The sequence below is a fragment of the Heterodontus francisci genome, chromosome 31 (genome assembly GCF_036365525.1).
Source record: "Heterodontus francisci isolate sHetFra1 chromosome 31, sHetFra1.hap1, whole genome shotgun sequence".
In the NCBI taxonomy this organism is placed as follows: Eukaryota; Metazoa; Chordata; class Chondrichthyes; order Heterodontiformes; family Heterodontidae; genus Heterodontus; species Heterodontus francisci.
Window position 1 is genome coordinate 28331097 of NC_090401.1, and position 15183 is coordinate 28346279.

General features: G+C 41.5%; 1 protein-coding gene across 1 annotated transcript in view; it reads left to right on the forward strand.

Annotated features, from left to right (window-relative positions):
- Positions 1-15183, forward strand: part of csmd2 (CUB and Sushi multiple domains 2) — a 2056060-nt gene that overhangs the window by 1531931 nt on the left and 508946 nt on the right. Inside the window, exons 16-17 of the mRNA XM_068011193.1 lie at positions 2728-2866; positions 10220-10407. Of these exons, the coding sequence (XP_067867294.1) occupies positions 2728-2866; positions 10220-10407 (327 nt within the window). The remainder of the gene's footprint in view (positions 1-2727; positions 2867-10219; positions 10408-15183) is intronic.

Consider the following 15183-nt stretch of genomic DNA (forward strand, 5'->3'; position numbering starts at 1 on the left):
ATAAATTACAAAGGCGACTTGCACAAAATCAATTCCTTATACTTCTACAAAAATAAGGCAAGATCGCTATGTGCAAAACAATGCAATTAACACCCAGCTAATGTGGCTATAAGTTTGGAGGGGAGGAATTTAAAGGGATAGACAGGGTAAATGCAGCTCAGATGTTTCCCCTGGTTGGGGAGTCTGGAACCAGGGGACACGATTTCAAAATAAGGGGGAAGCCACTTAGGACAGAGATGAGGAGAACTTTCTTTACTCTGAGGGTTCTGAATCTTTGAAAGTCTCTACCCCAGAGGGCTGTGGAAGCTCTGTAATTGAGTATGTTTAAAGCAGAGATTGACAGTGATATAAGGGGATATGAGGATAGTGTGGGAAAAAGGCATTGAAGTGGATGATCAGCCATGATCATATTGAACGGCAGGGCAGGCTCGATGGGCTGAATGGCCTACTCCTGCTTCTATGTTCCTATGAATGTATTTATACTAAAAAGAGTGATCATGAAGCCAGTTTATCCCAAAAGTACAAACCTGACCAGAGTGCTTGAACTGTCGAGGAACATTAATGTATTTGACTAAGCTACGAGGACTCAGACATTTGATTACTTGCTTTCCACCAGCACTTTCTCCTGGACTGCATGGGTCAATAATATTTACGCATGTCTACTATTAGACCATCAGCATTTGACTCTCGTCCAATGATAGATATGATCTAGTTGAGGATCTGGATTATATCAATATTCCTTGGGATTTCCAGTAGTTTTGCCATGTGGCCTGGCTTGTACTTTGACGATCAAATTAGTATCATGATACAAATATAATTGGACAATCAGGAATATTTAGCAATGTACGTGTTTAGGCAACTGGTTTAAACATAATTGCTTTAGCTGCAAATGTGAGACATCAACTGGCAGTGGGTAAGGATGGTGGTGGGAATGTATGCACTTATTTAGAACAATCCATGGATTTTTAAAGCAATATTCATGCAAACCAAAAATGGTTTGAATTTAGCCAAATGCATGCATTTGTCTACAAACCTAAATGGCCTAAGTTAGGTCACTTTCAGGTGAGAGTTCAGGCTCAAACCTTCATTACTTTTTTATATATAATACTTATACTTTATTTAGTGCTCTGTGTTTTCTAAAGATTGTAAATCTCTGGGCAGTATATTTTATAAGAGAACATAGAAATGTCAATTATCATCTATTGCTATTAAAAAGTTATTAACTGCTTCCATTTATATAAATGACTTAGATGAAGGGACCAAAGATATGGTTGCTAAATTTGCTGATGACAGAGATAGGTAGGAAAGTAACTTGTGAAGAGGACATAAGGGGGCTACAAAGGGATATAGATAGGTTCAGTGAGTGGGTAAAGACCTGGAAAACGGAGTGTAATATGGAAAAATGTGAAGTTGTCTTCTTTGACAAGAAGAATAAACAAGAAGCATATTATCGAAATGTTGAGCGATTGCAGAGCTCTGAGATGCAGAGGGATCTGGGTGTCCTTGGGCATGAATCACCAAAATGTTAGTATGAAGATACAGCATGTAATTGGGAAAGCTAATAGAATATTATTGTTTATTGCGAGGGGAATTGAATACAAAAGTAGGGAGGTTATGCTTCAGCTATGCAGGGCATTGGTGAGACCTCAATTGGAGTACAGTGTACACTACTGGTCTCCTTATTTAAGGAAGGGTGTAAATGCATTGGAGGCAATACAGAGAAGGTTTACTAGACTAATACCTGGAATGGGCGGGCTGTCTTACGAGGAAAGATTGGACAGGCTGGGCTTGTATCTGCTGGGGTTTAGAAGAGTAAGAGGTGACTTGATTGAAACATATAAGATCCTGAGGGGTCTTGATAAAGTGGATGTGGAAAGGATGTTTCCCCTTGTGGGAGAATCTGGAACTAGGGGTCACTGATTAAAAATAAGGGGTTGCCCATTTAACACAAAGATGAGGAGAAATTTTTTCTCTCAAAGTGTTGTGAGTCTTTGGAACTCTCTTCCTCAAAACGCAGTGGAAGCAGAGTCTTTGAATATTTTTAAGGCAGAGGTAGATAGATTCTTGATAAGCAAGGGGGTGGAAGGTTATTGCGGGCAGGTGGAAATGTGGAGTAATCAGTTCCAGCCATGAACCTATTGAATGGTGGAGCAGTCTCGAAGGGCTGAGTGGCCTACTCCTGCTCCTAACGTGTATGTTCGTATGCTCCCTTGTCTTCCCATTCATCTCCAATTAAAGTGCTGCAGTCATTCTTAATGATCAAATGAATGAAAGTAGACGAGTGTAAAATAACAGGTAGTCAGGGATCAGTTACAGATTGATGTGGGGAATGTTTTGTTTTTTAAAACTTGTATGCAATGTTCCCTGTAAGCTGGACAGCTGCATAGTCATGCAACAACCCAAAAATCTGCACAGGCTGCATGTAAGTTACCACACGTGCAAACATTTAAAAGGGTCACGCTCTTCAATAAATCACTTGTAAGGCTCCAAAAAAAAAATTAGAGGAAACATTACTTCTATGCACCTGCATCTTTGCTACTGATAAACATATTGGCTTAGAATAAATAAAGAGAATGGCTTACTCTTGTTCCCACGTTCTTTTTGCAACTCACTTTACATTATCGTTCAAGCTGCACATGAAAATGAGAATAGAATCCCGAACCCTCACTGAGCCACTTCTGTGTGTCATCCCAAACTGTATTTCACTCTGTATTTGTTTCCTTACAGCACCATGTGGAGGTCACCTAACTGCTCCAAGTGGAATGATATTATCTCCAGGCTGGCCAGGATTTTACAAGGATTCTCTGAACTGTGTGTGGGTGATTGAAGCTCAACCAGGATATCCCATCAAAATAACCTTTGACAGGTGATTTCACACCTTTTCCAATTATTAACTGGTCACCATGCTTGAATGCATTCAGTGCAATGAGGCCTGGGCTAATAATCCAGAAAATAAATCCAGCTATGGCAATTTGTATTCCGTTTTTAAAAGATAGAAATTAAAGTACTTATTGATAAAAAGTGACCAGTAAGCTATCGGATTGTCTTAAAAACCTAATTTGCTAATTTATTTTAGGGACAAAAGCTGTGATATTTATCAAGTCTGGCCTATATGCAACTCCAGACCCACACCAATATGGTTGATTCTCAACTGTAGTGACCGAGCAAGCCAATCTGATGCATATGGGCAACTAAGGATGGACAATAAATGCCAGCCTTACCAACTATACCCACATCCCAATAATTATTTTAAAAAATAACATCAGCAAACCTCATTGCTCATTTGCATTGAGAGCTTTAATGATCAGAAAAATGTCCATGAAATGCTTACGTACTCTTTCAATGCAACAATGATTTCTGTGTGAGGTGTGAAGCCTTGTAATAAAGGATATACACAGAGATCAGAAACTGTTCTATTTATTCAGTCATAGAACTTCTGTAATCATTGCTGAAAGACAAATCAAAGAGTTTGCAATCATGTTAGATTTTTCACATACTATGTTTGGCATCCAGTTCATATTCATGCTTATGTTCTGACAGCATTAAATGGTGTTGCAAATTAATTCATAGAATCGAAGAAAGTTTACGGCACAGAAAGAGGCCACTTAGCCCGTCGTGTCTGTGTCAGCCGAAAAATGAGCCACCGAGTCTAATCCCACCTTCCAGCATTTGGTCCGTAGCCCTGCAGGTTACGGCATTTGAGGTGCATTTCCAGACACCTGTTAAATGAGTTGAGGATTTCTGCCTCTACTACCCTTTCAGGCAGTGAGTTTCAGCGCCCCGTCACCCTCTGGGTGAAAAACTTTTCCTCGTCTCTCCTCTAATCTTTCTACCAATCACTTTAGATCTATGCCCCTAGTCACTGACTTCTCTGCGAAGGTAAACATCGACTCTATCCAGGCCCCTCACAATTTTGTACATTTCAATAAAATCTTCCCTCGGCCTCCTCTGTTCAAGGAGAACAACCCCAGCCTATCCAATCTTTCCGCATAGCTGCATTTTTCCAGTCCTGGCAACATCCTCATAAATCTCCTTTGTACCCCCTCCAGTGCAATTACATCCTTTCTGTAATGAAGTGACCAGAACTGCGCACAGTACTCAAGTTGTGACCTAACCAATGATTTATACAGTTCCAGCATAACCTCCCTGCTCTTATATTCTGTACCTCAGCTAATAAAGGAAAAGATTCCATATGCCTTCTTTAACCACCTTATCGATCTATCCTGCTAGCTTCAGGGATCTGTGGACATTCACTCCAAGGTCCCTCACTTCCTCTCAGTATTCTCCTTTTAATTGTGTATTCCTTTGCCTTGTTTGACCTCCCCAAATGCATCACCTCACATTTCTCCAGGTTGAATTCCATTTGCTGCTTTTCTGCCCACCTGACCAGTCCATCGATATCTTCCTGCAGCCTACTCTCCTCGCTATCCTCCTCGCTATCTACCACACGGCCAATTCTGTAGTGTCATCTGCAAACTTCTTGATCATGCCCCCTACATTTAGGTCCAAATTGTTAATATATACCACAAAAAGCAGGGACACAGTACTGATCCCTGTGGAGCGCCACTGGAAACAGGCCTCCAGTCACAAAAACAGCCGTCAACAATTGCCCTTTGTTTCCTGCCAATGAGCCAATTTTGTATCCACCTCGCTACATTTCCCTAGATCCCATGAGCTTTTTTTTTAACCAGACTGCCATATGGGACCTTGTCAAAAGCCTTGCTAAAATCCTTGTAGACCACATCACCTGTGCTACCCTCGTCTATCTTCCTTGTTACTTCTTCAAAAAATTCGATCAAGTTAGTCAGATAAGATCTTCCCTTAACAAATCCATGCTGACTATCCTTGAATAATCTGTGCCTTTCTAAGTGAAAGTTTATCCTGTCTCTCAAATTGATTCCAATAATTTGCCCACGACTGAGGTTAGACGAACTGGCCTGTAATTATTCAGTCTATCCCTCGCTCCCTTTTTAAACAGAGGTGCAACATTAGCAGTCCTCCAATTCTCCGGCACCACACCTGTATCCAGTGAGGACTGGAAAATGATGGTTAGGCTTTCTGCTATTTCCTCTCTGCTGCCTTTTAGCAGCCTGGGGTACATTTCATCTGGTCCTGGTGCTTTATCAACTTTCAAGGATGCTAATCCATTAATACTTTCTCTCTCCCTATGGTTACCACATCCAATACATCAGACTCCTCATTCTTAACTACAATATCTGCATTGTCCCCCTCTTTTGTGAGGACAGACGTAAAGTATTCATTATGAACAATACGAACATCTTCTGTCCCTACGCATAGGTTACCTTTTTGGTCTTTTATGGGCCCTACTCTCCTTAGTTATCCTCTTACTCTTCATGTATTGATAAACATCTTTGGGTTTACCTTGATTTTGCTTTCAATATTCTTTAATTCCTTCTCTTAGCTTTCCTAATTTCCTTTTTGATTTCACCCCTCCACTTTCTATACTCCCCTCGGCTTTCTGCAGTATGGAGTTCTTGGTTTTGGACATAAGCTTTCTTTTTCTGCCTTATCTTACCCTGTAAGCTGCTTGATATCCGTGGGGCTCTAGATTTGGCCATGTCTACTCTGAACCCCTTCAATCTCCCATTTGAATGGCTGCCACTGCTCTGACATTGATTTACCTTCAAGTAGCTGTTTCCAGTTGACTTTCACTAAATCATTCCCCAGCTTAGTAAAATTGGCCTTGCCCCAATTGAGAACTCTAACTCCTGTTCTATCCTTGTCCTTTTCCAGAGTTATGTTAAAATTGACTGAATTATGATCAATACCATCAAAATGCTCTCCCACTGCCACTCCTTCCAGCTGCCCAGCTTCATTTCCTAAAACTAAATCGAAAACTAAAAGATTTTCACAGACTCTTCCCTGAAAAAACCATAGTCTTGCTTTTAAAATATTACTTTTAGATTAATCAAGTGGTAAAATTATAAGAATATTTTTGTGTTTTTGATTAGAGAAATCAAGTAGAGAGCATTGGCAGAGGGATAGATGTTACTGCATGAAATTTTGGCTGAACAGCATTAGGGTTGCAAGGCACGGCACTTGTCACCCACACCAAAGATAGGATACTTGAGTTGGTTCAGCATTATACAAGGTATTCTAACTTATAGGTAAAGGTTAAAGAAATCGATCCTTTTCTCATCAGAAAACTAGAGGCGTACAGTGACTGAAAACATATTTTTACAGTTGCTGGGTAAAGAAGTGTTTTGTTCCAAAAAAGCTGAAAGAAGCAGTCACTCCCCAAAATAGCTAGTTTTGAAGAAATTGCACCAATAAAACTGTGTATATTAGTTCAAAAATGTCAAGCACTTTAACAGCAACTGACTATACAGTACAGAATTTTCCTGATGCCCATTTTAAGAAATGTTGTGATGAGTTTTGGAGTATATTGCAATTTACATCTAGTAAAGTTCCCCTTGGACAACATATAATTTTATCGTGGCTCCCCTTTTATGCTTTCACTATGCCATGCCTCAAGACGAACTCTGGGAGAGGTCTGGCTGACATGCCTTATGATTTTGTTTCCCTCTTTATCAAAATAGGAATATTTCACGAGTAACGTTGTTCTGTTTTCTTCACTCATAGAAGTGGCCAGATCAATAGATTTTGAAGAGTAGTACAATTGGCAACACAACCTTTTCAAAGCGAACACCTATTGGTGTCGGCATCATTATTTACTTTTCATTACATACGTGAAAGGATGAGAATAAATGCATTGTAGTAATGAGTGGTCTAACTGTTGCAAATATACTTCCTGCTGCACAGGAAGAAGTAGTTTTTCCCCCATTAGAAGCAGTTTCTAAATAGCTATAAAAGAAAAGGTTCTTCACTTTTAGTATGAATCACAGAGACATTATCACTTGAGTTTTCACATCATTGGAAAACAGCAGCCAATTAGCTCTGCAGTGTCTTGTAAAAGCTGCTGCAGTCCTTACCACCTTCAATCTACTCCTACTCAGTAGTTAATCTCCACAACCAGATTCAACACCACTATGTTCTCAACAAATTGCGTTAGCTTATGCTCGAGTGAGTGTTGCAAGTATTTACCTGAAACCTATAATATAAAATTCTTGTATAGGTCATAGGCTGTCTTGAATCCAACTCTGTAAGCATTTTGTATGGGAATTCCAATGTTGAAATGCCAACAACTGCCCATTACACTTACCTGCAAATATTATGTATAGTGACACTGCAATGTTAAATGTCAAGATTTTAATGATTGATTACCTGTTTCCCAGTCAGTGATGGCGTGTTGTCTTTTCTCCAGTCACTCAAAATGCTTCCTAAGAGAAAAATAATTAAATTTTTTTTCTCAGTAACTGAAATTTCTGCTGTCAAAAATAAGGTTTTAAGCAAAATAAAAATGGCAACTTGTCAGATCTCATAATAGTATGATTGCATTTGTCCACTGAATTACGTTTAGCATATTCTAATGATTTAATTCACAGCTCTTCCAAATGCCTGGCATTGGAATTTATATTTCTGCCCAGAGATGTATTTCTGTTAACTGAATGCAGATTGTGCAGTCTGAGGATTAGTCGCATGCCAATATCCGAAGATACATCAGTACTATTTCATCAGCTTGACTGCTTGAATACTTTTCTTTTCACTTCTAAAAACTTTTTTCTCATTTACTTCTCTAGATTAATGAAAGAAAAACTAGAGGGCAAATTTCAAAATCATTCGTTAGTTGGAGTTTATTGGAATTTTTTTTTGTCTAAAGGTGTGTGCATGTGTGAGAGATGGAGGGGGAAAGAGAGAAAAAGCAAGAGAGACTTTGCAGATTGCACCCACTGCTTTTGTACATTCAGCTGAAGGAGCGAAAGTGTTATCGTCATCCTAATTTGAGTATTTTTAAGTTGAATTTTGAAGCAAACAGAAAGGGCTGAATTCTATTCCCAGTGGCGGGCAAATAAAATGGAGGCCCACATGTGCGGGCTGTGCGCCACCGTGCTGCCGCGATCTAGCACATGGCAGCTCATCTGCATACATTGTCCGGTCCGCACCTCCATCACATGGCGGGGGCGGGCTCTGCGACATCGACAATAGCGTCTGCTGCCTCTGCGTAGGCGCTGGCGCTATTTTTAAAGGGCTGCCAAACCTGTACATTTCAAGCCCATTCCCTTCCCCCCACCACAATACAGAGGAAATAAATGACTGCCCAATCCACACCCCCAATAAAATATATTTAATTTGTGACCTCCCACCCCCCCCACCCCGCCAACTGCACAAAGAACAGAGGCCATCCCTTCCCCCCACCCCCACACTATGCTTGCAGATTTGACAGCACCCACCCCCCCCCCCCCACCACCCAATACACTAAAAATCCTAAGTTCCCGCCTTCCCCACCTTGGTGCACCAGCTTTCCCTGGATGGGAAAGCGAAGGCATGTCAGTGCTGGCCGTTGCACGCAAGATCGCGGACAGCCAGCACAATCTCCGTGAAAGGTCTGTTAATTTATTCATGTCCTTTATTTAAATATTTAAAGTGGGGTCCCATCGCCAAGCGGAAGGGGGGCCATCCTGGAGCCTCGCTGCCGCCAGGAAGATCGGGCCCAGTGTCATGCTCCATGGTGAGCCGCTGTTGGTGCGACCTTCTGGCCCCCCTTGCCACGGAGCCCGATGTCGCGACCTGAACAAAATTCAGCCCAATGTCTCTGTCATCTGTTTTTTATTGAAAGAAACTCTCATGCCCTCTCCATTTTCTTCACTGTCAGCTTCTCTTTGCTGACTCTCAAACCTATCATTCCTTTTTCCATTCTAATGAAAGGTCACAGACCTGCAAAGTTAACTCTGCTTCTCTCTCCACAAATGCTGCCTGACCTGCTGAGTATTTTTATTCCTTTTTCTGGCTTATGAGGAATAATTACTCTTCCCTGTCATCTCTCCCATTCTCTTCACTATCTTTTGTGGTCATCTGCTACTATTTCTGCCAGCCATTTTTATTTTACTGGATTACTGCTGTGATGTATAATTTTAAATGAGAGTCTTTGGCTCTCCACTATGTATCATCACTCTCTCTAACAGGGAAATGCAGACGCTTCACAAAAAAATTATTACCCAATGTTTCTCAAATTGAAAACAAAAGTAAATCAACAGAAACAGGACATTTCTTTTAAAAGTAGCAATTTTTAATCTTCTAATTATTTATGCAAATTTCATGTCTCCTGTTCCACTCCCACAGCTAACAGTTCACGAGAATTTAAAACAGCAAAAAATGCATTCACTTCTGCTCCATCTAAATTATATTAAATGTCATATAAACACACGATTAAATTATACATGTGATACATATTATATAATGCTGTACAATTCTCATTAGAGGGGAAAGTTCACTCCCCACCAGCATATAAGTGTCAAATTATGGCCAATTGAGAGTCTTTTCAACAACATCATGTCTGATTTTCTGAAAAGAGAGATATCCCTGGTCTTAAAGCTCGAGCACTGTTTCTTGCTATTGGTCTGTGCTGAATAAGGGTGAAAGTGCGTGAAGGTGTAAGACCACCATTTGTTTGGTTGTGCACTCGCTGTGTCAGGCATGCCACTGTGCTCTTTAATGCCTGCTGGTTCAGTGGTTTGGGATTTTTGCTTCTTGTTACATACTGTTTCATTAACAAAATTAGCTTTGAGGGCTATTTCAATGCTTTGCACTAGCACAGCCATGAAGGATTGTTAGGAGCTCGGATTGCAGGAGCAGTTGCCTCACACACTGAGTTACTGATGTTAGTTGGGTAGAGAGGAGTGCCTCCTGACCTATAAATCTCATCCAGCATCTAGGAGGGGGTCTCTGGAGTGAACATTGACAAAGCCTCCTCAGGTGGGCTTGTCCGTCTGCAATCTCAGCCAAGGAACGATTGCATTACATTTTGTGAAAGGCCTAAAATAACCTAAAGGTCACTGTTTTAATGAAAGGCATTGGAAAACAGAAGTAGAAAATTACTTTCAAACATGATGTGCATGCCTACAAGCGTTGTTGTTGGGGATGGCAAATATAGCTTCATAGAGTTGTGAAATAGCCTTAAAATCTTGGTTTTGTTTATGCACTCATTCTTTATAGAAAAATGTGTAAATAGTGCACAGTTTAATAAGTATATGTGATGATTGGAAAATCCACACTCGTGGAACACTTTATGTGCATACCAAGTTATCACTGAAAATTATATTTCACATTCTGATGGTAGCTGCTTTGTCCCTGTTTTCAGATTTAAAACCGAAGTAAACTATGACACCTTGGAAGTCCGGGATGGAAGATCCTACTCCTCACCATTGATAGGCGTCTACCATGGTACTCAAGTACCTCAGTTTCTGATTAGCACCAGCAACTATCTTTACCTTCTGTTCTCTACTGACAAAAGCCACTCAGACGTTGGATTCCAAATTCGGTTTGAAAGTAAGTCGCTTAGAATTTAGATACACAGCTGCAAGTCCCAGGTGATGATTTGATTACTGCCAGAAGATTCTCTACAATTTACATCAGTAACAATGGTCATCACAGGGGTGGTCCTATCAGACAATAATACCTCAATGATTAATCAGTGCTTTCGTTTTACCGTCGAAACATTGTTATGCCTTGATAACTTCCCTGAATAGCCACCCTGGGACGACTACCATTACGACAACACAATATGATCTGCATGTTTCTTCTCTTGAATAACATAGAAAATGTTAAGCTCTTTCTCTGTAGACTCGACACAATTGCCTGCTTGTGAGGACTGATTGCGATAATCCTAGTTAAAGCCATTTACATGCAGTTCAGGTAAAAGAAAAATAACTGATGATAAACAGTGGCTTATTAAAGAGGAGATGCTGCTGCATTGGAAAGTTTTTGGGCATGCTCAGTCCCTAGAAGAGCCCAAAACAGCAGGACTGAGAACTACAGAACTCATATCGGACGGTGGGGAGCACAAAAATGTTTTTGGTGTGATTATGATTCAGTTAAGAATAAGGCTTCCCAACATTTTTAACTTGTACTCACAGCAGGGAGGCAGTTTCCAGAAGCAGACTGAATACCCGAAACAATTAAAGTCACATTAATTGAGAAATGAGATAATATGCTTAAGTTGTATGATGCAACCAGCTACCAATGATAAAATTTAAATAAAATCAGCACAAAAGCCTTCCTAAAACATTTTTCTTGCACAGGACAATAATCCGTGAGGCTTTGTGGGCAAAACAGACTTCTGCAGACTTTGGAGTATAATGAGTGGGGTACCGCAGGGATCGTTGCCAGGACCACAGCTATTCATAATATACATTAATGATTTAGAACAAAGAACAAAGAAAAGTACAGCACAGGAACAGGCCATTCGGCCCTCCAAGCCTGCACTGATCTTGATGCCTGCCTGAACTAAAACCTTTTGCACTTCCGGGGACCGTATCCCTCTACTCCCTTCCTATTCATGTATTTGTCAAGATGTCTCTTAAACGTCGCTATCGTATCTGCTTCCACCAGCTCCCCCGGCAGCAAGTTCCAGGCACTCACCACCCTCTGTGTAAGGAACTTGCCTCGCACATCCCCTCTAAACCTCGCCCCTCGCACCTTAAACCTATGTCCCCTAGTAACTGACTCTTCCACCTTGGGGAAAAAACTTCTGACTATCCACTCTGTCCATGCCGCTCATAACTTTGTAAACCTTTATCATGTCGCCCCTCCACCTCCGTTGTTCCAGTGAAAACAATCCGAGTTTATCCAACCTCTCCTCATAGCTAATACCCTCCAAACCAGGCAACATCCTGGTAAACCTCTTCTGTACCCTCTCCAAAGCCTCCACGTCCTTCTGGTAGTGTGGCGACCAGAATTGCACGCAATATTCGAAGTGTGGCCTAACTAAGGTTCTGTACAGCTGCAAAATTTTTATACTCTATGCCCTGACCGATGAAGGCAAGCATGCCGTACGCCTTCTTGACTACCTTATCCACCTGCATTGCCACTTTCAGTGATCTGTGGACCTGTACGCCCAGATCTCTCTGCCTGTCAATACTCCTAAGGGTTCTGCCATTTACTGTATACCTCCCACCTGCATTAGACCTTCCAAAATACATTACCTCACATTTGTCCGGATTAAACTCCATCTGCCATTTCTCCTCCCAAGTCTCCAACCGATCTATATCCTGCTGTATCCTCTGACAATCCTCATCATTATCCGCAACTCCACCAACGTTTGTGTCGTCCGCAAACTTACTAATCAGACCAGCTACATTTTCCGCCAAATCATTTATATATACTACAAAGAGCAAAGGTCCCAGCACTGATCCCTGCGGAACACCACTAGTCACATCCCTCCATTCAGAAAAACACCCTTCCACCGATACCCTCTGTCTTCTATGACCGAGCCAGTTCTGTATCCATTTAGCCAGCTCACCTCTGATCCCGTGTGACTTCACCTTTTGTACCAGTCTGCCATGAGGGACCTTGTCAAAGGCTTTACTGAAGTCCATACAGATAACATCCACTGCCCTTCCTTCATCAATCATCTTCGTCACTTCCTCAAAAAACTCAATCAAATTAGTAAGACACGACCTCCCCTTCACAAAACCATGCTATCTCTCGCTAATAGGTTCGTTAGATGAGGGAACTAAATGTAATATCTCCAAATGTGCAGATGACACAAAACTGGATGGGAGGATGAGTTGTGAGGAGGATGCACAGAGGCTTCAGGATGATTTGGACGAGTTGAGTGAGTGGGCAAATGCATGGCAGATGCAGTATAATGTGGATAAATGTGAGGTTATCCACTTTGGTAGCAAAAATAGGAAGGCAGATTATTATCTGAACAGCTACGAACTGAGAGAGGGGAATATGCAACGACACCTCGGTGTTCTCGTACACCATTCATTGATGGTAATCATGCAGGTGCCACAGGCGGTAAAAAAGGCAAATGGTATGTTGGCCTTCATAGTGAGAGGATTCGAGTACAGGAGCAGGGATGTCTTGCTGCAATTATACAGGGCCTTGGTGAGGCCACATCTGAAATATTGTGTGCAGTTTTGGTCTCCTTATCTGAGGAAGGATGTTCTTGCTATAGAGGGAGTGCAGCAAAGCTTTACCAGACTGATTCCTGGGATGGCGGGACTGACATATGAGGAGAGATTGAGTCGGTTAGGATTATATTCGCTGGAGTTCAGCAGAGTGAGGGGGCATCTCATAGAAACCTATAAAATTCCAACAGGACTTGACCGGGTAGATGCAAGAAGGATGTTCCTGATGGTGGGTGAGTCCAGAAGCAGGTGTCATAGTCTAAGGATACGGGGTAAACCTTTCAGGACTGAGACGAGGAGAAATTTCTTCGCCCAGAGAGTGGTGAACCTGTGGAATTTGCTGTCACAGAAAGCAGTTGAGGCCAAAACATTGTATGTTTTCAAGAAGGAGTTAGATATAGCTCTTGGTTTAAAGGGATTAAAGGATATGAGGCGAAAGCGGGAACAGGCTACTGAGTTGGATGATCAGCCATGATCATAATGAATGGCAGAGCAGGCTCGAAGGGCCGAATGGCCTACGCCTGCTCCTATTTTCTATGTTTCTATATGTGAGCAACTTTTTGTTACTTCAGCTGAGCATGTGGGCAACACCGATAAAGGCCACAATTGTGCATTTCAATGCTCTTGAAAGGTAATGGTCGGCCTTCTGCTCACAGTTGTTTTTACAGCGTAAGAGGGAAACATAGTTTTGGTTTGGAGTTTCATGCAGTCTGGTCCAGCTGGGTAGGGCTGGTAAGCTCTTTTCCCTGAAGGATATTAATGAGCCAATTGGTTTCCCAAAACAATCCAGCAGCTTTCATGACCATTTGTTTCGGTGTTCTCTGGTGAGCCATCCCACTCGAGGTAAGTGTAGATCAATCAATTTCACTTCTTGACTACTCTCCAGACAATGAGATACTCTTAAAAATATAACTGTCTGACGACAATTTTAAATCACAATTGCCCTATCTAAAATCATAACAGAAATATAATACAAAAATGTTCCTATTTGTTTGCATCGCATTATTAAATCATTCCCCATGGCAGGTGTTTGTAAAATGCTTTAGCGAAGCCTTGGAGAACTGGGCTCGCATTTCCTCCAAATAAAACGTGTTGTTACGGGTACCCTCATGGGTATTAACTATGCCAACCTTTTTGTGGGATATATGGAATATTCTTTGTTCTAATCCCACTCAGGCCCCCTCCCTCACCTCTTTTTTCAGTACATTGTGACTGTATCAGTGCTGTTTCTTGCTCTCGCCCTGAACTGGAAGATTTCATCAACTTTCCTTCTAATTTCCACCCTTCACTTTCCTTCACATGGTCTATCTCCAACTCTTCCCTTCCATTCCTTGACTTCCCTGTCTTCATTTCTGGGTATAGACTATCAACCAATATTCATTTTAAGTCTACTGACTTGCACAGTTCACCAATATACTCTGACCTTACTTCCACCTTGCTCCGACTCTGACCTCTCTGTCCTCGGCCTCCCACAATATTCCAAAGAGGCTTAGCACACGTTTGAGGAAAAGCATCTCATCTTTCAGTTGGGCACTTCAGAACCTTCTGGTCTCAATGTTGAGTTCAACAAATTTAGTTTGTAACCTCTGAACCCATTACGATCAGGTAAGGAAGGGTCCCTCTCCTTGTTTGACCACAACAGGTTTATTTCTTTTTTAAAGTGTTTATACTTGCCAATTCAGTGAGTGTTTAACTATTTGCATGCTATGATCATAAAAAGAACCAATCAGACAGGTTTTCTTGAGTTTAACAAAGAAAGAGGTTAGCTTTATTGTACTTAAGCTGATTGAAGTAAAATAATAAACTATGCTCCAACTTTCACACAAACACACACACATACACTCTTGAGGTACACACACACACAGATTACAGAGTTGGAAAGGATAGATTGGTCAGATTAGTGTCCAGAGCAATATAAAAGGGGGAGACAGTCTATGGAGTTTGGTGACTCAGATGACTTCAGGCTGAATTCTGTGGTCCTGCAGCTTCTGGTTTGTAGATGTGGCCAGCTGATTTGGTGGTTCTTCTGGAGACAGCGATGCAGATAATTTCCGTCACAGGATCTCTGTCTGCAGTCGTGTATAGGCCTAGATGTTATGGCCAGCAGGCAGGGTTCAAAGCTGGCAAGATGGACGACAGAAAAAGAGAAGAGGGACTCCTCTTGGATCTTCTCTTGTTGGTGTCTAGC